Below are 26982 nucleotides of genomic sequence, written 5' to 3' on the forward strand. Positions count from 1 at the left end.
TTTGAATACAAAGTCTCTGGTAATGCTCTGAGAGTTACTTTGCCTAATTTATAAGCTTGGAGCTCCAAAAGGTCCTTTATTTGAAATTTGCTTTAACTGTGGGAAATAGGAAGTGAGTAGGGAGAAGGAGATCTTTTATAGCAAGACACTTGTTCGGACTGTAAATTAGACAGTGCACAATGTGACCAGAAATGGGCAAGCTTTTGTAGAGCCTGCTACATATTGGAAAAGAGATGAGCTTTCAAGGATATCTGGGCAAAGATTGCTGTGCTGGAAATTGCTTTATGAGGGTGGATAAAGTCTTTCAGATAACGTTGGCAGATGAAAAGTGTTTTAATCAGCGACCTCAGTAAAGAGGAATTCCTGAGGCCATTGCTACTTAACAGAATGCAGGCATTAAATATTTTCATTGCATCTCATTGAGGAGATGTAACATAGAACTTTTAAAATCAGCCTTTTATTTTAAATAATAGGTATTGTGACAACATAATGCTCCACTTACCTACAATATTAACATTTACCTTCTTCCAAGTTGACCGCAACTTTGGGCAACTGCAACTAGTATATAAATATTTTTAAAAGCCAGTCCTGATGTGTGCCAATGAATCTTTGTCTGATTAAAAGCTTACTTGACCCATGAAGTAACAGTAATGAATGGCAGATTCATTCATGTCAGATTTTCAATTTGAAACACAAGAAAAGGGTTTGAAACATACACACATGCATTGTTAGCCTTGGATCCAATTCTGGTGATAAGACTTAATTCTTGTAAAAAATACAAGACACTTCCCTTACTGCAGGATGGTTAGGATTTAAGGCTTCAGGAGTGAAATCATGGCTACATTTAAGTCAATGGGACGTTTGTCAATGGGGCCAGGATTTCACCCCTGGACTTTGGCACAATCCTGCAAATACTTGTGTATTTGAATAGCTTTACTCACATGGGTACTCTGAATTCAGTTCAGCTCATTTAATGTTATCCACATATGTGTAATCAAGACCCATTTGTATGTGTGCGGTGTTCATGTCACCTTAACATTGCTCCTTTTTTGAAGAGAAGGATTTTTTTTCCTCTCTGGAACCCATTTTTAGTCTATAAAATTCATCCAGCATAGCAGGAAATCTTTTACAAGATAAAAAAATATTTTAAGGTGACATGACTAATGAGGAAATAGATCAAAAATATACCTCTAACAGTCAAGTGATCTGGATTCTATTCCCAGCCCTGCCCCAAACCCCTTGTGCAATAATGGATAAGTCATTTAACAGCCTGTTGCCATGTCTCAGTGGGTCACAGCTGAGGATGCCAAATTCAGGATGAACAGCTGAGAAATAGGGCAGACGCAGCCCAGACTGGTGGTTATTCTTCCATAAGATATACCCAGCCAGTAACAAAACTAAACTTCTGTTTCATCACACTGATTAACAAAAAGTCCAAACTGCAGTCTCCCCAAGCATTCCAGCACTCATTTCACCATGCAGACACTAGCCTTTGATGAGTAGTTATTTAAAACCAATTTAATCAAACAAAAGGTTCCTTCTAATCCCAAAATCAGCCACGTAGCCAGATCAAGATATAACTGAAATCTTACCCAATAATCATGCTGTTGCTAATCCTTTAGTATCTAATATTTAAAGGTTTATTTATAAGATGAAAAGAAACAGGAGAGAGTTAAAATGGTTAAGGAAAGCAAATACATACAGTCATTGCAAAGTTCTTGGATCAGGTTTGTAGCAGTGATGTTACAGACTGCTGGCTTGTAAGGCCTCTGATAACTTCCAAAAGATTGGAAGGTCCTCAGTCCATTGGTTGGAATGCGCCTTTTAGTGTAAGTCCATAGTCCAGAAAACAGAGCAGGAAAGAAGCCAAAATGGAGATGCATCCAGGGTCCTTTATAACTTTTCCCATGTGGAGAGAATGCTCTCAGTCTTAGTTTGTGGAAAATTACAGGCACAAGATGGAGTCTGGGGTCACATGAGCAAGTCACATGCCCTTGCGTGCTTTGATGACTCATAGGAGCAGCCATTACTCATATTTTGGCTAAAGCGTCCAAAGGAAAGCTCACTGAGCCTGGAACAGGCTTCTTCTATGGCCCTGGTTTTCCATAATGGGCCAGCAACTTGAATGATCCATTCACAATGTGCTGGTTATACTGTATTTAAACTACCTTTTGGGTGTTACCCCAGGAGCAAACACATTTGAAATACTGGTACATAGTCAATATGCATAACTTTAGATACAAAGATGATACATGCATCCAAAAGGATAATCATATTTGATAGATTGTAACTTTTCCATTGATACCTTACATGACATACTTTGAGCAAGATTTGTTGCATTTGTCTAACAGTGGTAATATTAATGATATAAATGGTTATATTTTGATCATACAGCATCACAACCCCGCCCACCCCTCCCTTCTGTTTTTTCCCTTCTGTAGAATGAGGATGATAATACTTATCTACCCTATAGAAGTGCTGTGAGGCTTAATAGGATACCATCAGCTTAAAAATTATATTTGTGTCTGCACATTTTTTACCTACGGTTTTTACAAGTAACTCCTAAGAATACTAGAATTTAAAGAACTCGGAGAAAACAAAATTCTATATTTTGTCCAGTTTGTGGAGTTGAAACACTTTGTATATAATCATTTTTCCCCTGTACAGTCAGTTTCCACTGTTTTTATTTGGGTGGGGAGAGGACTTTGACACAGCAATAGGGGAGAGAACATGATTTTAAATAACACAGGAAAATCTGATCTTAAACCCATAACAAATTGGCAGGGATACAGAGGTGCAGGTGACAGTACCTGAAATTACTTTTAACTCCTTTTTAATAGACTAAATTTCAAGTTGATAGTGTCATTTTCAGTCATTAATGTTCGTAATGCACTTTAAGATCTCCAGATGGGAAGGTACTATAGAAATGCAAAGTATGTAATAAATAATATGTATTGCACTATGGATCACTTCACACACCACTAAAATGCAGTCATCTCTAGGGAGGAAGTTGGCAACCATTAAACAGCAGCTATCAAGATTTCATAACAGTTCAGGACAGAAAGTGAAAAGAAAACCACCTTATCCGTGAAACTACCAAGAAAATTTAAAGTGAAAAGTTCCATGGGATTTTTAATGACCACAACTAATTAGGACCTCAGTCTTATCCAAGGAGCACCTCAGCCACCTCAGTGCTCCCTAATAATGTGCTGGTTCATTGGTGTATCAGAGAGAATGCCACCTAATGAATCACTGCTATGATTTCCTGTAGCATCTTGGTTTCCATTTTGGTCTCTTGATGTTGACCCAGCTCAGCCCTGCTTAATTTATGAGATTGAATGAGATCATAGATCAAGGAGCTGTGATTGCACAATCAAGGTGGTGAACAAAGGCATGTACACATCTCTGGGTTGCGATATCACAACCACATGAGCTTACCTCTTGTGGTTGCCATAATGGAATCAGAAATACTGCACATAAACACCTAGTGGGAAGCGACCATGCTATTTGTATAATCGTATACAACACGGCAACAATGGTGTTGGTGGTTAAGGTCCCGATTGTAGCACATAATTCAGTGCGGTTAAGGCTTGTCACTGTGAGCTCCCACGTTGGCATAACCATTGTTTCCTAGAGAGAGAGTGGATTGAACTAACACACTTTAGCATTAGTAAAAAAACCAAACTCACATGGCAACTTTAATGATCCCAAAATGAATGTAATCTGTGCTGTAATAATAGCTGTGCAATCGAACACACTGTGCATTTCAGTGAAATGCTATTTAAGGTTTGAAAAGTGTTCACTTCTCAATTAGAATGTCTAAATTAATGACATATAACAAAGCTCCTGGCCACTAATTAAATCAAGATCAAAATAAATCTCTCTTCCTTATAGTCTGTGTTAACAATGCAGCAAATAATAATCACGCTGCTTTACAGTAGGATATGTGTCAAGGATTGAAAGTGTCACTGCTTTTAGGGAATGTTCTATTTGAATAGTTTTCGTATTAAGTGTTAGATGCTAGAGATCATGTTCCCATCATATTCCCCCACATTCAAATTGCTTCAGTGTCTCTTTTCTATGCTCACAAAAGAGCAAGTTGTTGGTCAGGTAACCTTACTCTGTGTGCTTTTAGAGCAGAATTAGGTTCTTTATTTTTATTCCAAACTTTTTCCCATGTTTTAAGGCATCTAAAATCCCTAAGTGCTACATCTTTTTTTTTTTTAAGGATTCATTTATCTCGTTAAGGTTAGGAACATATCCTGATGTATTCTGTATGTTTAGAAAAATAAAACTGCAATGAGTAAGGGAGATTTGTCATCATTATAGCTCTAATGACATATGTTTACCCCTCTATTATACTTCTCTCTTTCTCCCACCAAAAAATAACCTAATATAGCTTCCTCCTGTCTTCATATCCCCATAAGCTATCAAAGATTAAACTTTCCCAAACGCACAGTCACATGCTAAGTCCTTTATAATAGCTTTAAGATATAGACCATTTCATTGCAACTGCTTTTTAGTCAGTTCCCGGGCTAGGTCATTGTGACTGGAGTTTGCAACTGCTTGTGCTCTGTCTGGTAAAGTATTCAAGAAAGGCTTCCAAACATGGAAATCTAAAGTTTCATTTCCCTCTGAGGCCATGTCTTTTCATGTGATACTGTAGTAACAGATTAAATGAATGTTTCCTCTACTAAAACAAAAAGTGTGGGTGAGCTGGGTTTGATCCAGCACTGTAATAAACTCTTTCTGCTACAAAAGAGCCAGGTTGAGGCACTTCTTTATATGAGAGGTAGTATCCTGGAGGATAGTCAGATCACCCAGCAGACGTGTGCTTGGTTTATAACTACATCTCCTAGGCAGGGTCTCAGTTCATTTCCTATCTCTTTCTAAAACTTTTGAATAATAGGATCAGACCATTTATAGCTGGCAATCTGTGAGGACTATTTTTTTTAAATGATGGATTCCCTCCTGCGGTACATTTATTCTTCATCTCTAGTATTACATGCTCTCTTTGTAAAAAGTGTATCGAGTTTCCCAGACATCCTCTGCAGGAGATACGCTTTTCCTCAATGCAATGAGAGATACAGCTGTATTTGTTGTTGTCTGTTTCAGTGTTACAAACACTTTTCCTTGCCTCCTTCTATGATTCTGCTGCCAGGGTCCCAGAAGTAATCAGTAGCATATACAGGCTTGAAACCAAGCCCACAGCAGGGATCTGATTCCTCAGCTGGTGATAAATACATTTTGTGGTATATTTATGGTTACATATTGGCAAAATTGTGAATAAGCAAAAACTTGAAGGTGGGGATGATGATTATTAACCATTTGAATTGGGGTAGCATCTAGAGCCCCCCAATCAGGATTTGGGGCCCTGTTGTTCTTGGCAGTACACTTGAAAAGAGGGCCATGTCTACAGCCTATGAGGAGAGAGAGCAGGTGGATACAACAATCGGATGGGGATAGACCAGGGTAACAGTGAGCTGGGTAACAGTAATCCGTATAATACCCTGCAGTTGCAGTGTACCACTGATCATTGTTTTGTGGGCATCACTTTGGCATTGAGTTTTAAGGTGGAATTTGAAAGAGGATAATGTAGTGGCTTTTCAGATTGTTATGGAAAGCTGCTCGCAGGCTTAAGGCAAAGATTGGAGGAAGCACAAAAGTGTTTGAGAGTAAATTGAACAAGGGGGCGATAAAAGGTTGGAGTCCTGCGCAGAGCATAGGCAGGAGGGGATTATATGGAATTGTAAATTATTTTAAAATAAATCTGCTATGTAGCCAGTGCCTTTAGATCGCCTATCCTTGAAAATAAGAACGGCCATACTGGGTCAGACCAAAGGTCCATCCATCCCAGTATCCTGTCTACCGACAGGAGCCAATGCCAGGTGCCGCAGAGGGAGTGAACCTAACAGGTAATGATCAAGTGATCTCTCTCCTGCCATCCATCTCCACCCTCTGACACATAGAGGCTAGGGACACCATTCCTTACCCATCCTGGCTAATAGCCATTAATGGACTTAACCGCCATGAATTTATCCAGTTCTCTTTTAAACCCTGTTATAGTCCTAGCCTTCACAACTCCTCAGGCAAGGAGTTCCACAGGTTGACTGTGAGCTGAGTGAATTTATCCAGTTCTCTTTTAAACCCTGTTATAGTCCTAGCCTTCACAACTCCTCAGGCAAGGAGTTCCACAGGTTGACTGTGAGCTGAGTGAAGAAGAACTTCCTTTTATTTGTTTTAAACCTGCTGCCCATTAATTTCATTTGGTGGCTCCTAGTTCTTATATTATGGGAACAAGTAAATAACTTTTCCTTATTAACTTTCTCCACACCACTCATGATTTTGTATACCTCTACCATATCCCCCCCTTAGTCTCCTCTTTTCCAAGCTGAAAAGTCCTAGCCTCTTTAATCTCTTCTCATATGGGACCCATTCCAAACCCCTAATCATTTTAGTTGCCCTTTTCTGAACCTTTTCTAATGCCAGTATATCTTTTTTGAGATGAGGGGACCACATCTGTATGCAGTATTCAAGATGTAGGCGTACCATGGATTTATATAACGACAATAAGATGTTCTCCGTCTTATTCTCTGTCCCTTTTTTCATGATTCCTAACATCCCGTTTGCTTTTTTGACTGCCGCTGCACACTGCATGGACGTCTTCAGAGAACTATCCACGATGACGCCAAGGTCTTTCTCCTGATTAGTTGTAGCTAAATTAGCCCCCATCATATTGTACGTATAGTTGGGGTTATTTTTTCCAATATGCATTACTTTACATTTATCCACATTAAATTTCATTTGCCATTTTGTTGCCCAGTCACCAAAATATGTTCCAATTTAGCTGGCTTCAGATCTGTGTGGCCTTGAATTGATTCTTAGCCCAAATTTCCAGTCCTACAGTAGTTTAAAAGGTTGCTTAAAATGTGATGAACACTTGCGGTACCCATCACTGTTGTGTCTGGATACCAACATACCGACTGACAGTACATCACAGTGCAATATGTGGGGCTGAGAAAGGTACAGGATTTAATGAATGCTTCGTCCGGTAAGAGAACAGGTTTAAACATCAGGGAAATTATCAGTTTTGTGGCCTTGATGATGATGAGGAAAAAATGCCCAGAATATGCATACAGCTCTCTGGTAACACCCACAAAACTAATGTTTCTATAGCAATTCAAAGTTCCAAAATACTAAGTCATTCCAATTATTGCTGGAAACCTTGGTGTTGTGAATCTCTTGTTTAGATCATTAACAATCCTCTCTAGGGTAGATCATTTTAATTAGGATCAATTTGCTTTCCCATTGAATATTCTTGCATTTATTTTGATTATGGAAGTGACTGTTTAACATTAAATGATGACTCTCAACTCCTCTGCCCCAGCACATATATGAATAACATAACGGACAGTTCTGTAAAGCAAATCGTATTTCTTTGCGTGCATGTTGAGTGAACTGACTTGACTCCAATAACTCTTAGTCATAGTTGCTTTATTGATTGATTTATTTCATGTTGTCTGTAGGTTCTTATCAAAGTATTGGATAACAATGATAATGGCCCGGAATTCTCTCACCCAAGTTACGATGTCACGATTTCGGAGGACATTCTCCCTGATACTGAGATACTGCAGGTCGAAGCTATAGACAGAGACGAGAAACACAAGTTGAGCTACACTGTTCACAGCAGCATTGACTCAGTCAGCATGAGAAAATTCAGAATTGACCCCAGCACAGGGGTACTATACACTGCCGAGAGATTAGACCATGAAGCTCAAGATAAGCACATCCTTAATGTAATGGTAAGAATGGAATATAAGCTTGGTACCTAGAACAGTATCGTTGTTTAAGATGTATATTTGCTTTAGTCTTTGGATAAGCAAAGAGTTTTCAGTATAGTAAATGATAATTAATTTAATCTTTTCCTACACTATGCATTGATTTTACATTTTTTATTTAAGCTCTGCAAGACTTATTACCAGTACATTTTATCTAATATGAAATGATTTGCCATCTTGAGGGACAACAAGCAAGAAACATTATAATCTCTTGACATTTGGCCCTTTCATCTGAGATCATTTTCAAAGTTTCTGAAGAGAAGCTAAAAAGTTCTTTGAGAAGTCGCTCACAGAAGAATCGCTTCTTGCAGTTCACAAAGCTGTAGCCTTGGGAAGCATGGCAGCCTGATAGATAGTTTACTTATATAGGTTTATTTTAAGGTGGTAGATATTCATATGCCGCTACTTTTCCGAACATGGGAGTAGGCAGAGAAAAAATTAATTATCAGTTTGTGTGCTCAATGTGCCTAAATTATAGAGGTGAATGTGCTCTGCTTTGATGTGGAAGTTGCATATTATGAAGTGGAGGTTAATTTCAAAACAAATTAGTTTAAACTCAGTTAGTTTAAACACTGTAACCTACTAATTTTCTTTAGCTATCTCAGAGCCCTGTAGAATAAGCCCTTTGAAGCACCACCGTGTGGCCTGTTAGATGCAAGGCTAGCTTTAGGAAGAAACAGCTTAGGCACCATCCTGCATACTGCGACTCATCTTCAGGCAAGCAGAGCCCAAGGAGAAGGCAGGCTTGTGGTGAGTGAGAAGTGACAGGAGCTAAGAAGAAGTGCAGACATGACTATAGAGAAACCGGGGCATGGAGATCATTGCTAGGATTGTGTGCTTAGCCTCCATGTGATGCAAAGTTTGCTTGCTTTATTTAAGAAGAACCAAAATACTCAAGGTTGTCTTACACCTGCCGGTAGGATCTTCACTGTAGCCAGTGCTGAGATTTTGGATGTGGGAGTGAAAGAAAGTACAGGTGTAAATAATAGCTCCAGGTCTGCAAGGTATTGAGTCCCTCTTGCGAGGTTTGATCAGTCCCCACTGACTGCAGTCTAAGTGAAGAGTGCTCAGCACCCCGTAGGATCAGTACTGTCCTTTTTACCCTGGGTATCGTGATCTTCAAAAATGTATGTGTCATAAATATAAAGGGAAGGGTAAACCCCTTTGAAATCCCTCCTGGCCAGGGGAAAGCTCCTCTCACCTGTAAAGGGTTAAGAAGCTAAAGGTAACCTCGCTGGCACCTGACCAAAATGACCAATGAGGAGACAAGATACTTTCAAAAGCTGGGAGGAGGGAGAGAAACAAAGGGTCTGTGTCTGTCTGTATGCTGCTTCTTGCCAGGGACAGAACAGGAATGGAGTCTTAGAACTTTTAGTAAGTAATCTAGCTAGGTATGTGTTAGATTATGATTTCTTTAAATGGCTGAGAAAAGCATTGTGCTGAATAGAATAACTATTTCTGTCTGTGTATCTTTTTTGTAACTTAAGGTTTTGCCTAGAGGGGTTCTCTATGTTTTGGAATCTAATTACCCTGTAAGATATCTACCATCCTGATTTTACAGGGGGGATTTCTTTATTTCTATTTACTTCTATTTTTTATTAAAAGTCTTCTTGTAAAAAACTGAATGCTTTTTCATTGTTCTCAGATCCAAGGGTTTGGGTCTGTGGTCACCTATGCAAATTGGTGAGGCTTTTTATCCAACATTTCCCAGGAGAGGGGGGGGTGCAAGTGTTGGGAGGATTGTTCATTGTTCTTAAGATCCAAGGGTCTGGGTCTGTAGTCACCTAGACAAATTGGTGAGGCTTTTTACCAAACCTTGTCCAGGAAGTGGGGTGCAACGTTTTGGGAAGTATTTTGGGGGGAAAGACGCGTCCAAACAGCTCTTCCCCAGTAACCAGTATTAGTTTGGTAGTGGTAGCGGCCATTCCAAGGATAACGGGTGTAATATTTTGTACCTTGGGGAAGTTTTGACCTAAGCTGGTAAAGATAAGCTTAGGAGGTTTTTCATGCAGGTCCCCACATCTGTACCCTAGAGTTCAGAGTGGGGAGGAACCTTGACAGTATGCACATATTTGCTGATACAAAAATCCACACGTACCTGTATGCGCAAATTGGATTTTTACATGCAAACGATTAGATAACTATTTCATTGGTCATTGTGTGTGCAATCCCATATATTTTTTTGGAAAGAAGGTACAAAGCTACGTAGATGTGCGCTGTACATACTGCTGCTTTGTTCCCCTGCTATGGTGGCAATGAGGGGCATGGCACATCGCAGTTTATATTGTATTTGTCAGCATCAGAGAACCTTTGGCACAAACTCAAAACTGAACATCAAATGAGACTTTATGGCATTATTTTGTATCAGTTTAAAAATCTACATCTTCAGTGTGGGGGCACCAGGAATAAATTTATAACAAATTAAATTTAAAAATACCCTCCAGTCCTTTTTCTCCTCTTGATTTCTCGCTTTGTGCCATCTCTTCTGTTTGTCTGTCTTTTAGATTTTAAGGCTTTCAGGATGGAAAAAGTCTGTACTTAGTGTAATGTACAGCAAGGAGCACATTGCCAGGGCTCAGATAGTTATTATTACTGCTAATAAAGGTATTTCAAGATGTTTCTCCTGCATTTTTTCTATAGGTTCGAGATCAGGAGTTTCCTTATAGAAGAAACCTGGCCAGAGTCATCATAAATGTGGAAGATTCCAATGATCACAGTCCCTACTTCACCAGTCCTTTGTATGAAGCTTCGGTGTATGAATCAGCAGCTATTGGATCTGCTGTTTTGCAGGTCACTGCTTTGGATAAAGACAAAGGAGAAAACGCAGAGCTTATCTACACTATGGAAGCAGGTTAGAGGACAGGGACAGAAAAGGCTGCAATATGATGCATTCTATAAACTGAAAAGAGTGATTATATTGGCTTTAATTTAGAGATAGGGTAACACTAAGAAATCTTTACGGATTCTTGATCCTAGCTATCCCCTGATGAAAGTGTACAAAAAGTACAAATTCTTGTCTGCTGTTTTCCACATTTAAGCTACTGATCAGAGAGAGCTGACTTCATTTTAATTAGATAGCTACTGAGGCTTTTACCTCTAGGTCAGTGGTTCTCAAAGCCAGTCCACCGCTTGTTCAGGGAAAGCCCCTGGTGGGCTGGACTGGTTTTTTTACCTGCCGCATCCGCAGGTTCGGCCGATCGCGGCTCCCACGTCCCTTGGCCCGTGCCGCTTCCCGCAGCCCCCATTGGCCGGGAACGGCAAACCGTGGCCAGTGGGAGCCGCATTCTAGTGCAGTGGACAGGATGGCTTCATCATAAACTAACACAATGACAGCTGGTGCTAACTGGCATCTTTGCTGACATTTTAATCAGAGGAGCAGGGAGACTGAGGCCACTTTTGCCGGCATAGAGTATGATATCCCTCGTCCCCCCAGCCAAGATTTGTATGCATGCAAAGGCCCTAGTATAGAGGCATCTTATACGAGTATAGAAGTGTTTTGGCTGGTACAGCTTATCTTTCTCACTGAACCTGTATAAGCTACACTAGCAGTAGCATTTTATCGCCCGTATAAGTTGTGTCTACAGTGGGAAGGTTTGCCGGCATAGCTATACTGACAAAAATGTGAAGTATAGCTTAGGCCTGAGTTTCCTTTCTGGCCCTAGAGTTGGTTACTCCAGAGTAGAGCCAATAGCAAGACTTTCTGGAAACTTGCATTGCCTTTGTCCATGCTGTGCTGCTGCTGTGAAAAATTAGTGGATGTGAATCTCCAAGGCTGTCAATTTGTATTTTTCATGGTTTAATTTCCCTAATGCATTTCTGGGTGTATGCATATATATGTAAGAGGTGAACATTTTATTGCTTTTATAGATTTGAATTTAGAAACCATTTCCAAAGCCGGAAATTAGTATGCATTCAGTAGAGATACTTGGGAAAAGTGAGAAAATGGAAAATCCTATCTCTTAGATTGCTTTTGTGTTGCTGCTGCACTCTGCACTTTGAAATAATGTGAATTTTCCATTTTAATAATAATAATGCTTGGCACCTATATCACACTTCTCAACTGTAGATCACAAAGAAGAGGAATCCCATACTCCATGATGGTCCCAATGATTAATCAAGACACAGACTTCACTTATTAGACCTTGATCTTGCAGACTGATCTATGCAGGTGGCACTTACGCTGTCCTAGAGACCCATTCACTTCAGTGGAGCCATGCAAATGTACACCAGCCGAGGATCTTGCCCATTATTCTTAGTATCATAAACATATTAATAGACAAACACTAAGCATACCTGTTAAAACGCAGTTCAGAAAGTTCAACGTCTGAGCCAGTTTCCAGAGTATCTAAATAATCCTCTTCACTTTTCAGTGAGAGATCAAGAGTTTTCCAGTGGCCACAGAATCTTTATTTTTTGTGCTATTTATGTAGTCTTAGCTTTTCCAGAAAAACTAAGGCTACATACCCAGCCCTGAGCAAAAATATTTTCTTGGCTCTGTCTTGTGTTGTTTAAGTCTATTAGGAACAGGTTTAACTAAACTGAAATAAGCCTCGCTCAACCCAAAATAAGAGTGCCTGCACAGCTTTATGCACTACACACCTTAATTAAACCATGCAACTTTCTCATGGTGACAAACCCTAAGGAACCCTCTTTCTTGTTCACCCGTCTCTACTCTGGAGGCTTTGTAACAATGACAGGAATTGGAATTTCACTTCCTTAAACAAATAAGAAGATAATGTTGTAAGTTGTTCGAAACAGAAAACAGTTAAATACAGACCTGAAAAGCAGCCAAGCTGGACAGTCTAAGTAATCATATATATTATTTATGCATGTGGTCAGAATGCAGGTTTATTATTTGTATCATGGTATCCTCTAGAGGCCCCAATTTAGATCAGGAACATTGAACTAGGAAGGGTTCAGGTGCACAGAAACAGTCCCTGCCCTGTGTGATGGGGTTGCATGTGATGGCGGGCGGCAGGGCTCAGCAGCCCTGGGTCTCACTTCCTGTTTGTCTTACGTTCCTAAAAACTCATGCTTCAGGGTTCCAGCCAGCCACCTGCAGGGAGTCAGAAAGGGATTCCTGTGTATTCTGGGTCTTTTTTTTAATCTCTTTCCTCTGGCTCATCAAGGACAGCCAAAGCTGGAGATGGGACATTGGGCAGGGAAGGCCATGGCTCTGAGGTGGCACTGAGCACTCTCTCTCTCTCTCAGATGCTTGGCTGGCTGGTTCTTGCTCACATGTTCCGTGATCACCATCTGTGGGGTTGGGAAGGAATTTTCTCTCCGGTCAGATGGGCAGTGACCTTGGGGGATTTTTTGCCTTCCTCTGCAGCATGTAGGTACAAGCCACTTACCAGGATTATCTGGGTATCTCACTTAATCATTTCCCTGCCATTCCAGGGGTCTTGGGCATCTCATTCCTTCCCATTCTCTGTTTGAGGCACATAATAGACTGGTCTCCCATGGACTTTGGTTTAATTTTGGTTGTTGGGTTTAGTGTGCAGGTGCTGGGTGGTGTTGATGTTCCTGTCATATACAGAAAGTCAGACAGGATGATCTGGTGGTCCCTTCTGGCCTTCAACTCTAGGAGCTAACAATCTAAATAGACAAGACAGATAAAGGGTGGAAGCAGAAGCACTCAGAGGTGAAGTGACTAGCCCAAGATAAGTAGCAAGCTGGGAACAGAAGCCAGTTTCCTGAATCCCAATCCAGTATTCTATCCATTGGTTCATGCTGCCTCTGTACACATACTACTGGTTCTGTCTCCCACTGTCGTTCCTGTGAACATGTTCCAGTATGGTCAGCCAGTGCCAAGAGTGTGAGCAGCTCCAGCAGAGTATCAGACAATTTACTATCTAGGGGAGGAGCTGGTCTCAAGCTCTATGGACAGACAGCTGTGGCTGTTTTTCCAGATTTGATGTCTTCTTCCCTGCCACAACAAGTGACTCTATGCACAATTAATTAGGAGGGCTCCCATCAGCCATACAAATAAATGCGGCATGGCATTATGTTCATGTCAAGGTTCCTCCCCCACTCTGAACTCTAGGGTACAGATGTGGGGACCTGCATGAAAAACCTCCTAAGCTTATCTTTACCAGCTTAGGTCAAAACTTCCCCAAGGTACAAAATATTTCCCCCGTTGTCCTTGGACTGGCCGCTACCACCACCAAACTAATACTGGTTACTGGGGAAGAGCTGTTTGGACGCGTCCTTCCCCCCAAAATACTTCCCAAAACCTTGCACCCCACTTCCTGGACAAGGTTTGGTAAAAAGCCTCACCAATTTGCCTAGGTGACTACAGACCCAGACCCTTGGATCTTAAGAACAATGAACAATCCTCCCAACACTTGCACCCCCCCCTTTCCTGGGAAATGTTGGATAAAAAGCCTCACCAATTTGCATAGGTGACCACAGACCCGAACCCTTGGATCTGAGAACAATGAAAAAGCATTCAGTTTTTTACAAGAAGACTTTTAATAAAAAATAGAAGTAAATAGAAATAAAGAAATCCCCCCTGTAAAATCAGGATGGTAGATATCTTACAGGGTAATTAGATTCAAAAACATAGAGAACCCCTCTAGGCAAAACCTTAAGTTACAAAAAAGATACACAGACAGAAATAGTTATTCTATTCAGCACAATTCTTTTCTCAGCCATTTAAAGAAATCATAATCTAACACATACCTAGCTAGATTACTTACTAAAAGTTCTAAGACTCCATTCCTGGTCTATCCCTGGCAAAGACCCAGCATACAGACAGACACAGACCCTTTGTTTTTCTCCCTCCTCCCAGCTTTTGAAAGTATCTTGTCTCCTCATTGGTCATTTTGGTCAGGTGCCAGCGAGGTTACCTTTAGCTTCTTAACCCTTTACAGGTGAGAGGAGCTTTCCCCTGGCCAGGAGGGATTTCAAAGGGGTTTACCCTTCCCTTTATACTTATGACCGTTCAGATGGAGTATGTTGGTGAAATACAGTTCTGCACTGTGTATCACCGTTCTACGGGTGGCCTTTTCTTTGAAAGAAATAGATGCCAAAGAACGTTTTATTTATTGTGGCCCTTGGGAAAGGGAATAGATTAATAACCCTGGAAGAATTAAGTCCTGGTCATCACAGAATGAGCACAGCATGGGCAGCTGCATTTCAGGTTACCCACGCTGACACACCAATATGCCTCCACCCTTTCCTAAGGGATCAGCCCAGGGAGAGAGGGCACCCAGCTCTCTATCTCTGTGCCTGTTCCATCCTTGGCCAGTCTGCTGTGGCTTCCAACATGGGAGCCAAAAAAATGGTGTTTTAGAACAGTCTAAATAGTCAAAATGGACTAAGGATGGGTGAGGAAATGGAGGAGAAGAGACTTTCCCAGTGTAAGTAGCGGGGGTAGCAAAAGAACGCCTCTGTTCCACTCGCACTGGGGCAGGGGCCAGCAGATCACTTTGTTCAAGATCACCAGACCTGAGTATCTACCTGAAGCAGATTCCAACCGGCAACCTAGTGATAAAAGACTCCTTGTTCCATAACCTGAGCCATCTACTTCCCTCCATGCTCCTCCTACATGATTCCCTCATTGGGATATAGTTTTATATTCCCTATTATAATGTGTGTGTGGGTGAGGGCATGGGATTGGTTTATTGCTTTTTTTAAAGAGGTAGACAGCAAACCAGTGAAGAATTGCACACGTCCTACTATTTTTATTGGTCCGTCTGTCCCACAGCCCCCTGATTTGTCTTGTCCACCTTTTATGTCTTGTCTGTGAGACTGTAAGCTCTTTGGAGAAGATACTGTTATTTACTATATCTTTGTACAGCACCTAGCACAAGGGGACCCCAACCTCGTTGGCCTCTAGGCGCCACCACACTACACATCATAAATAATGTAGTGCTGTAAGTATATGGCTACAATGCATTGTAATATAGTACATAATGGAGACAGAAAATAAGATGATGATAAAATGATGTTTAGGTTATTAGATGGCCATTTTTAGGCTGTATGTTTTCCTCCTTTCTACATATATCACATCACAGAATCATAGAGCCTTGGGGTTAGGGGGGACTGCAAGAGTCATCTAGTCTACGCCCCTGTCAAGATGCAGGATTTGTTGGGTCTAAACCACCCAAAACAGATGGCTATCCAGCTTCCTTTTGAAAACCTCCAGTGAAGGAGATTCCATGACTTCCCTAGGCCATCTGTTCCATTGTCCTGCTGTTCTTACAGTTAGGAAGTTTTTCCTGAGATTTAATCTAAATCTGCTATGCTGTAGTTTGAACCCTTTGCCTCTTGGTCTGCCCTCTGTGGCAAGAAAGCACAGTTCTTCTTTATCTTTTTTGTGGCAACTTCTTGTGGAGCCAGTACATCCCGTCACCCTTTGGGGTGTGGGGAAGGGCATTAAAGCCCCACAACTGAGTCCCAATGACCACCCTGAGCCTCAGGGCCTAGTGGCCAGACTCAATGTGGCTGCCCTCCCTTGCAGGGCCATGTGTATTTTATTTCTATTTACTTCTATTCTAGTGGCCAGAGTCAGTATGGCTGCCCTCTTAGTCAAGGCTGTGTGACCACGCTGACAGTGCGGAAGTGGGCTGCCACCCAGGGGTTGCTGGCAGCCAGGGAAGAGGGATCCAGGCCATCCCTGCTCCACCAATTCCCAGCCCACGGCCCTGATAGCAGCGAGTGGATTCACCACTACATTAGTGAGGATCCGTCTGAAACACGCTGCCTTTGTCCCGGTTCCACAACCAGACCAATCTAGTTCCCCTGGGTTACTTCCTACCCTGTTTTCTAGTGTTGCTATGCACAAGTCTCCTGGGGGTCATCAGTTTGCAGAGCTCCCAATGACTTGGGCTTCCGTGGGCAGCCAGGTTTTGGCCTGGGTTTCGGCGCGCTTGGCCTCCACGATCGGGGGCTTCAGCAGCTCCGAGGAGGGAGCCTGCAATGAGCGTACTTTCTCCTCACCACCGACTGAACTGGCCTTTTATGCTGAGGCTCCAGTTGGAGCATGCCCAGCAGTGGCAAGGGGATGTGGCTTCCTCCACCCACCATGTGGGGTTAACTCCTCCTTCTCTAGTGTGGGGCAAGTACACCCCGTCACACAGCTTTTCACATATTTGAAGACCACTATCATGTTCCCCCTTAGTCTCCCTGTCAAGGTTCCTTCCCCACTCTGAACTCTAGGGTACAGATGTGGCGACCTGCTTGAAAAACCCCCTAAGCTTATTTTTACCAGCTTAGGTTAAAACTTTCCCAAGGTACAAACTATTTTACTTTTTGTCCCTGGACTTTATTGCTGCCACCACCAAGCGTCCAACAAATATAACAGGGAAAGAGCCCACTTGGAAATGTCTTTCCCCTCAAAATCCCCCCAAGCCCTACACCCCCTTTCCTGGGGAAGGCTTGATAAAAATCCTCACCAATTTGCTTAGGTGAACACAGACCCAAACCCTTGGATCTTAAGAACAGTGAAAAAGCAATCAGGTTTTAAAAGAAGAATTTTAATTAAAGAAAAAGTAAAAGAATCACCTCTGTAAAATCAGGATGGTAAATACCTTACAGGTTAATCAGATTCAAAACATAGAGAATCCCTCTAGGCTAAACCTTAAGTTACAAAAAGACACAAAAAGGACTATACATTCCATTCAGCACAACTCATTTTATCAGCCATTTAAACAAAACAGAATCTAACGCATATCTAACTAGATTGCTCACTGACTTTTTACAGGAGTTCTGACCTGCATTCCTGCTCTGGTCCCGGCATAAGCAACACAGACAGAGGGAACCCTTTGTCCGTCCGTCCCCCTCCAGCTTTGAAAGTATCTTGTCTCCTCATTGGTCATTTTGGTCAGGTGCCAGCGAGGTTGTCTTAGCTTCTTAACCCTTTACAGGTGAAGGGGTTTTTCCTCTGGCCAGGAGGGTTTTAAAGGTGTTTGCCCTTCCCTTTATATTTATGACATATTTAAGGGGTGAAAGTAAAATTGAACTCTTACCAGTAGGGGGGGCTGGGAAGGGGCGGGGCCTCAGGCAGAAGGGGCGGGGCTGGGGGTCAGCATCCCCCAGCCAGGCCATCCGCGCTGCCTGGCCCATGCTGCCTGAGGCTGCAGTGGTGATCAAAAGGGCCCGGGGCTTTGGCCAGAGCCCTGGGCCCTTTTAAATTGCCGGGCCCAGGACAGCTACTCTTTTTGCCCCCGTCAGCGGCCCAGGAGAGGGGGCAAAAGGGGCAATGATGTTAAGCTGTAAGTAGGGTCCTTTGCCGTGGCAGGGCTTTAACGTCGCTGCCCCTTTTGCGTTCCCCCTGCCCCGGGCAGCGGCAGCAGCGCTTTAAAGTCAGCTGTACAAGCCGGTACCGGCGGCCACATTTTACCGGTACACCGTACCGGCCCGTACCTCCTTACTTTCACCCCGTCCTCTTTTCCAAGCTAAACGTACACAGTTCCTTCGGCCTTTGCTCATAAGGCTAGCATTCCATCCTTTTGGTCATCTTCACCTCTCGCCTCTGGATCCTTTCCAGTTTCTCTACATCCTTTCTATACAGCAGTGACCAGAACTGGACACAGTACATCCAGCTGAGGCCTAACCAAGTAGAGCAGTAGAGCCAAGTAGAGCAGTACTGTCCCCTCCTGTGGCTTGCATGCTTTGCCTCTGTTAATACAACCCAAAATTGCATTTGCCTTATTTGCAACAGCATCATATGGCTGACTCATCTTGAGGTTGTGAGCCACCACAGCTCCCAGATTCTGCTGCTGCCAAGACAGCTATCCCCCATTCTGTATTTGTGCATTTGGTTATTCTTCTCTAAGTGTAGCACCTTGCATTTGTCCTTGTTTAATTTCATCTTGTCTGTAGCCCAGTTCTCCAATTTATCTAGATCCCTTTGAATTTTAGTTCTATCCTCCAAAGTGTTTGCATATAGGTTTGTCTTCTATAACTGCCTGCTGTTTCTGTTTCATCATGAGCTCTGTCTGCTTTTCCAGACTTCAAGCCTCCATTTACTATAAAACTGAACTCCTATGGTTTCATTATCCACAGACGTTCCAATCCTAGATGCATCAAAATTGAGGCTTCATTTGCTGTAGTTTCTATAACCTATAAATTCTGTGCAGTGAGGATGCTGATTTTAGCAGCTGGGCTCAGATCATCCACAGCTTCTTCATTCACAGGAAGTATTTTGAATGATGAAAGCAGTAGTCTCATAATTTAATCAGAAATTTCTAAAGGAGAAAAACAACACCCCCGCCCTACATGTATCAGTCTGTGATTCCTGTTAGCTAGCAGTAACAAAATAAAACTGCTCGGCCACATGCAATGTTTGTCAGTGCTACCAGTGTGCTCATCCTTGTGGGAATCTGCACCCCGGGCTTCTCAGTGAACAGCACAAAGTTTGGTTTAGCTAGCATAACCCTTGGCCTCTGTCACTCTTACGGGTGTGTTTATAGCTGATATGTGGGAGCCACTATCATACTGATCTCTGCTGTTTGGACTAGCCTCTGTGCCTCAGAACCTGCAGCAAATACGGGTAGTCTTAGAAGTCAGTTACAGCTTTCAGAGAATCTGTATTTATTTACTTCTTGGGTTGCCACATAGTTTGTTCTCCAGCTGGAATTTTCACACATGCTGCCCTCTGTGCAACAGCTGGAGCAGTTGCCACTAAAAGATCACTGTTTACTAATGGTTACCACTCAGTGGTGTATGAGAAATGTTCTTACAGTGGTCATGGGTCCTTGACTAGCAAAAAAGATCCCCGGAATAGTCTCCATGATAATGTACCATGATATCGGGAATGGTTTGACAACAAAGATTCAGAATTGGTACAGGTCTATATATGCTGTTTGGCTTTGGAATCAAAATGAGAAGAAGGAGCTAAAAGCTTGTGTGTATGCTTATACACACACACACAATGAACCACATTTTAAGCAATTACTTAAGATGCCACACACAAAAATGTTGCCTAATAGAGGTGACATGTAGTAACAGTTAAAAACTTGGACAGACCCTGAAGTTTTGCATCTGTCTCCTGAAGAACAGTCAGAGTGTATATCACACGTTAGTTTAAAAAGCAAACAAACCTGTGATCCAAACAAATTATTTTCTCCTTTATGCAGTCTGTGACCTCTCTGTCTGTACATTCTAACACTGATCTCAAAACATTTTCTACAAAATCTTATTAATCTAGATTTCTCTTTCTTCAGAAATCAAATAATAAACCTCTCTGACACAAGATACTGTTATCTATTTTATATGGTATTGTTCCTTGTAATTTTTCTAACTTCTATTCTAACACTTTGTAGTCAGTTCTTTGTAGCCTTGAGCTACAGTAATCTTCTCTATAGGTGCTTAATAGCCTCTTTATTTCAGGCCATGAATTGTTATCCCTTTATCAGACAATTGGCTTGTTAGCCTATGATCCCCTTTTTGTGTCTCAGGTATGCAACTATTTGATAGTCTAATTACATAATGTGGGAGGTGCATTTGCCTACATTTTACTTTTGCATAATATACATTGCCCAAATTTTCAAAACTAGGATCTTAAAGGTAGGCTCTTAAATTCATGTGTAGGCACCTAAATAGAAATAGTGTGGTTTTCAGAAGTATTGAGCACCTGTAGTAACCATTAAAATAATTTTAAAATCTTTAAAAATAGAGAAAAAGGCTTTGTTTTAATCAATATGAAACAAATGTATAAACCAAGATTTTCAAAAAGGGGCTCTTAGGACCATATTTACATACATGAATACATGGTCTGATTTTCAGAAGACAGTGAATGTTGCTGGATGCTCAGTACTTACGAAAATCAGGCCACTTATTTGATTTTCAGGCCACAGATTTAGTTACCTGCTTTTTTCATTCTATGCAATTACTGGTATTACTGATGACCACTTGTGGGTTATGGTATCATAGTCAGATTAGTTTTATAACATAATGACTATGGTATCATATGACTATGGTATCATAGATTAGTTTTATAACATCATTTTCAAGATTTCACTTCTAATATAGCTTTCAACATTTATGTTTTAGGAAACACTGGGAACACGTTCAAGATTGAACCAGTTTTAGGCATCATCACAGTATTGAAGGAGCCGGACTTGACAACAATGGGACAGTTTGTTTTGTCAGTCAAAGTAACTGATCAAGGTTCACCACCACTGTCTGCAACAGCAATTGTACGCATTTCTGTGACCATGTCAGATAATTCCCATCCAAAGTTCACACACAAGGAATACCAAGCAGAAGTTAATGAAAATGTTGATATTGGAACTTCAGTCATTTTGATCTCTGCAATCAGTCAGTCTACATTAGTTTATGAGGTCAAGGATGGGAATGTGGATGGAGCCTTTGCTATAAACCCATATTCTGGAGTCATCACCAGTCAAAAGCCACTTGATTATGAACGCACTTCCTCTTACCAGCTCATTGTTCAAGCAACTAACATGGCAGGCATGGCATCAAATGCCACCGCCAACATTCAGATTCTTGATGAAAATGATAACCTGCCAGTTTTTATCCTCTCCCAATACTTAGGCAGCATAAGTGAAGCTGCTCCTGTAAACAGTATAGTCCGGAGTTCAGCCAACAACCCACTGGTGATACGAGCCACGGATGCCGACAGTAATCAGAATGCTTTGCTGGTTTATCAGATTGTTGAATCCACTGCTAAGAAGTACTTCACTGTAGATTCCAGCACTGGTGCGATCAGAACAATTGCAAATTTAGACCATGAAACCATAGCCCACTTCCATTTCCACGTGCATGTTAGGGATAGCGGAAATCCACAGCTCACAGCGGAGAGTCCGGTCGAAGTTACTATTGAAGTAACTGACATCAATGACAATCCTCCAGTCTTCAGTCAGGCTGTGTTTGAGACAGTCTTGCTTCTTCCCACTTACATTGGTGTAGAGGTTCTTAAAGTCAAGGCTACAGACCCAGATTCAGAGGTTCCACCTGAACTAACATACAGTCTGATCGAAGGCAATATGGACCATTTTTTGATTGATTCAGGTACTGGGGTACTCACCATAAAAAATAATACTCTTTCCAAAGATCATTATATGCTTGTAGTAAGAGTGTCCGATGGGAAATTTTACAGCACTGCTATGGTGACCATAATGGTAAAAGAAGCCATGGATAGTGGGCTCCATTTTACGCAAAGTTTTTATTCCACTTCTATTTCGGAGAACAGCACTAATATCACAAAGATAGCTGTGGTGAATGCTGTTGGAAACCGTCTCAATGAGCCCTTGAAGTATGGCATATTAAACCCGGGGAACAAGTTCAAGATCAAATCCACCTCGGGAGTCATTGAAACAACAGGCATCCCCTTTGACAGAGAAAAACAAGAGCTATATGAGTTGGTCGTTGAGGCAAGTCGTGAACTAGATCATCTCCGTGTGGCCAGGGTGGTTGTCAGAGTTAACATTGAGGACATCAATGACAATGCTCCGGTGTTTGTAGGGCTGCCTTACTATGCTGCTGTACAAGTTGATGCTGAGCCTGGTACCCTAATATATCGAGTGACAGCCATTGATAAAGATAAGGGTGCAAATGGTGAAGTCTCCTATCTGCTGAAAGAAGACTATGGGCATTTTGAAATTGACAGACAAACTGGTAGTGTCACTTTAAGAGAAGCTTTCAACTCTGACTTATCTAATATAGAGTATTTAGTTATCATCCTTGCAAAAGATGGTGGTAATCCATCATTGTCTGCTTCAGTAGAACTGCCTATTACTATAGTTAATAAAGCAATGCCTGTATTTGACAAGCCCTTCTATACAGCTTCTGTAAATGAAGACATAGAAATGCACACCCCAATTCTTAGCATAAATGCAACCAGCCCAGAGGGCCAGGGTATCATTTATATCATCGTTGATGGAGATCCCTACAACCAGTTTAACATTGACTTTGATACCGGCATTCTGAGTGTCATCAGCCCACTGGATTATGAAGTAAATTCTGTTTTTAAGATGACAGTACGAGCCAGTGATGCCCTCACTGGTGCTCGGGCTGAGGTCACTGTGGACTTAATCATTAATGATGTAAATGATAATCCTCCCGTTTTCGATCACTCGGCCTATAATGCCACCTTATCCGAAGCATCATTGATTGGGACTCCTGTGTTGCAGGTTGTTGCTACTGATGCAGACTCTGAAAATAACAAAAATATACAGTATCAAATTGTCCAGGACTCCTTTAACAGCACTGATTATTTTCACATAGATAGCACAAGTGGCCTAATCCTGACAGCCCGTATGTTGGATCATGAACTATTACAGCAGTGCAGCTTAAAAGTCAGAGCAGCTGATAATGGATTCCCACCACTGAGCAGTGAAGTTCTTGTTAGTATTTATGTGACAGATATGAATGACAACCCTCCAGTTTTTAACCAGTTAATATATGAATCTTACGTGAGTGAACTGGCCCCTCGGGGTCATTTTGTGACTTGTGTCCAAGCTTCTGATGCTGACAGCTCTGATTTTGACAGACTGGAGTACAGTATCTTGTCTGGAAATGATCGGACCAGCTTTCTAATGGACAGCAAGAGTGGCATTATAACTCTGTCTAACCATCGGAAACAGAGGATGGAGCCAATGTATAGCTTAAATGTCTCTGTCTCGGATGGATTGTTCACCAGCACAGCTCAGGTGCATATTCACATCCTTGGTGCTAACCTCTATAGTCCCGTGTTTTCACAGAGTATTTATGTGGCAGAGGTTAGAGAAAATGCTGCCCCTGGAACTAAGGTAATTCATGTAAAAGCGACAGATGGAGATTCTGGTATATATGGCCAAATAAACTACTCTATAATAAATGATTTTGCCAAGGACCGATTCTTAATTGATAACAATGGACAGATCCTAACAACTGAGAAATTGGACCGAGAGAACCCTTTGGAAGGGGATATCAATATATTTTTGAGGGCCCTGGATGGAGGTGGGAGAATGACTTTCTGCACCGTGAGAGTGATTGTAGTGGATGAGAATGACAATACTCCCCAGTTTTTGACAATAGAATACAGAGCAAGTGTCAAAGCAGATGTTGGAAAAGGTCATTTGGTCACCCAAGTGCAGGCATTAGATCCAGATGATGGAACCAATTCAAGGATCACTTATTCATTGTATAGTGAAGCCTCTGTTTCAGTGGCAGATCTGCTTGAAATTGATCCTGACAATGGATGGATGGTCACCAAAGGTAACTTTAACCAGCTGAAAAACACAGTTCTGTCATTCTTCGTCAAAGCAGTTGATGGTGGCATTCCCATGAAGCATTCCCTTATTCCTGTCTATATCCATGTTTTACCTCCAGAAGCTGTTTTACCTTCCTTTTCCCAACCCCAATATTCCTTTACAATACCAGAAGACACTCTCATAGGAAGCACCCTTGACATTTTGCATGTTTTGCCAAGCCAGGGTGCTGTGTATAGCACTGTTAATGGTGAATTAGCTGAAAACAACAAGGAAGGGATTTTCATCATAGACCAAGACACTGGAATCATAAAGCTAGATAAGAGACTTGACCATGAGACAAATCCTGCTTTTCACTTTAAAGTTGCAGCCACCATACAGCTTGACAAAGTGGACATTGTATTAACTGTGGATGTGGAGGTTAAAGTGTTGGATGTAAATGATAACAAGCCTGTGTTTGAAGCTGCCAACTATGAAGCTGTAATAATGGAAGGGATGCCAATAGGGATTAATCTTATCCAGGTTAAAGCAGTTGATGCAGACTGGGGTGCAAATGGGCAAGTCACATATACTCTTTCAGCAGAATCTGATCTGGACAAGATCATGGAAGCCTTCTCAATCGATAGCAACAGTGGGTGGATCAGCACATTGAAGGACCTAGATCATGAAAAGAATCCCACTTTTACTTTTGCAGTGGTTGCTTCAGATCTGGGAGAAGCTTTCTCCTTTTCATCCACCACCTTGGTCTCTGTCACTGTGACAGACATAAACGACAACACACCAGTCTTTGAACACGAGGTGTACAAAGGATCCGTAAAAGAGAGTGACCCTCCCGGTGAAGTTGTGGCAGTTCTCAGCACATGGGATGAAGACACGTCTGAAGTCAACCGGCAGGTTAGCTACCATATCACAGGTAAGAAACTTTCAAACCCCTTTTCTTCCTGAAACCTGCCGTTATTGAAGGACTGAGATTTAGTACAGATTGACATGAAAGATTTAGCAGGATGTCAGGTACATCTTCAGCTTGGAAGCGAGTCAGTTCTGTTTCTCTTGGATTTATTGTTCTCTTGGATTTATTGTTCTTAATTTGACCAGAATTTTGTAGCAATTAGTGAAGCTTAGAGATAGAGAGAAAGAGATTTGTGTGTGTGTCACTCTCCTTCCCCCCCCCCCCCCCCCGGGCCTACCCCTCCCCCCCAATTTCACAGCCCAGCACTTCATGCTGTGCTGCAATGTAAGGAGGTGTAACCCATCATGATTGATGTGTCAGCATGGGGAAGATCAGAACTTAATGTATCAACCAGAGAAAATAAACAGCATTTATTCTCAGGAGGAAAACCCTTACATTTCTAAGCACTTTTTTTTAATTAAACCTTTCCCCTTCCAGATAGGGGAATTTTCATTTAAACTTTCATTTAAAAATTCAATTTAAAAAATCATTATCTTTGGAAAAATTGATGTGCAATGTAAATTAGTGAGGGAGGAATACCACACTTTCCCCACTTATGAGAAGCATCATATCACAAACCAGGGAAGCAATAACCCTCCTCACTGCTGTTCTGGTTAACAGCTGTGCAGTAGGTATATGGTGTAAACGTTATTTCACTAATTTTTTTTCCAAGCATAGTAGTATTGTTTGTTCCTATCATGCTATATTTGTTGTCATTCTTTTTTTCCAGAGCAATGTTAGATGTGCCTGTATGTGTTGGAAAAGGGAGATGGAGAGGGGAATGGGATGTGATTATTTTGTCTATGCCTATGTCTGTTATCTGCATTCTCCAGTACTTTTTTGGGATTAAGGTTTTGGTTCCTCCTGCCTCTCATCCTGCCAGAGCTGCTGATATATTGTAATGACCTGGTTATTGTGGATATGCACCACTGTCTGCACTGGATAGAATTAGAACTGCTCCCAGTTTTGTCATAGACTCAATTCTGCTAACAAGTAATGGGCAAAAGTAAGTCTCATTTAGCTCAAGTGGTGCAGGGGTTTGTGTATTTGGAGCTGGAGGATCTGAATTCTGTCCCTGCTTTTGCTGTCAAATGCAGAATGGCTGTGGCACGTGGTATGGTAACAATCGTGAAGTCCTAGGTAACATGGATTTGTCGTCATATACATTCAAAATACCACAGGTTTCAAGTGATTTAATAATTCATTTTGACCATTTGAAAAGAGTCTTTACTCAGTTGGAAAGTGAATTCTTCCGCTCCTGTAAAGGCTAAACTGGTATATTAATAGTGTATCATTTAATAGTGTATAAGGACAGGAAGTGAAGGATAGTTTTGTGAGTAAAGAACAAAACTGGAAGGCAGGAGTTCTATTCCTGACTCTGCCACCCACTTCCTGCTTCATTGTCCCAGTTTGTAAAACTGGAATAGTAATGCTGGTGTCCTATTGGTTTTGTGGCAGTCTTAAATCTCCTGTTCTAAAGCACAATATAGATACATTATGTATTAATCCACTTCCTTTCATTTGAGAAAAATACCAGTTGAACAGCAGTCTCCTCCCATAAACCTAAAAGTTTCAAAACTATCTCTTCCTGATTTTAAGTTGTCATAGAAAATTCTAAAAATGCTACTGAAAAAAGCAAAAGGTTTAAAAGGCACATGTGATATACCATTGCAGTTGCTAGAACATAATACCAAAGAGGCTTTGCTATCTTCATTTTTTAAGACATCCTCTTAGATATGGGAAATTGTAGAATGAAAATCATCCAGAAAAATTTAATTCTATTGGCTAAAAAACAAATGTTAAAATACAGTTGCATTTTCACTAATGAAACATTCAGTTCATACTTCGAGTTCAAAATGAGTTTTGCTAGTGGACTTAAACATTTCTTGAGATCAAATTAGCTGGGGATTTTTTTCAGTGACTGTGTCATTTTGAAGGTATTTTGAGACCCAGAATATTGTTCTGTAAATACAGTCACGCCTGAGCCGTTCACTGGAGCAAGTATGGATCACTGAATTAAAGAGAAAAGAAA

General features: G+C 41.5%; 1 protein-coding gene across 11 annotated transcripts in view; it reads left to right on the forward strand.

Moving 5' to 3' along the window:
- The window catches only part of FAT3 (FAT atypical cadherin 3), a 586875-nt gene that overhangs the window by 448625 nt on the left and 111268 nt on the right, over positions 1 to 26982 (forward strand). For 10 of the 11 annotated variants that reach the window (XM_048842637.2, XM_075126639.1, XM_048842665.2 and 7 more), the window contains 3 exons: positions 7527 to 7802; positions 10479 to 10689; positions 20841 to 24914. In XM_048842637.2, the coding sequence (XP_048698594.2) occupies positions 7527 to 7802; positions 10479 to 10689; positions 20841 to 24914 (4561 nt within the window). The remainder of the gene's footprint in view (positions 1 to 7526; positions 7803 to 10478; positions 10690 to 20840; positions 24915 to 26982) is intronic. The other variant, XM_048842682.2, reaches the window with a different exon arrangement.

The sequence above is a fragment of the Caretta caretta genome, chromosome 1 (genome assembly GCF_965140235.1).
Source record: "Caretta caretta isolate rCarCar2 chromosome 1, rCarCar1.hap1, whole genome shotgun sequence".
Taxonomy (NCBI): Eukaryota; Metazoa; Chordata; order Testudines; family Cheloniidae; genus Caretta; species Caretta caretta.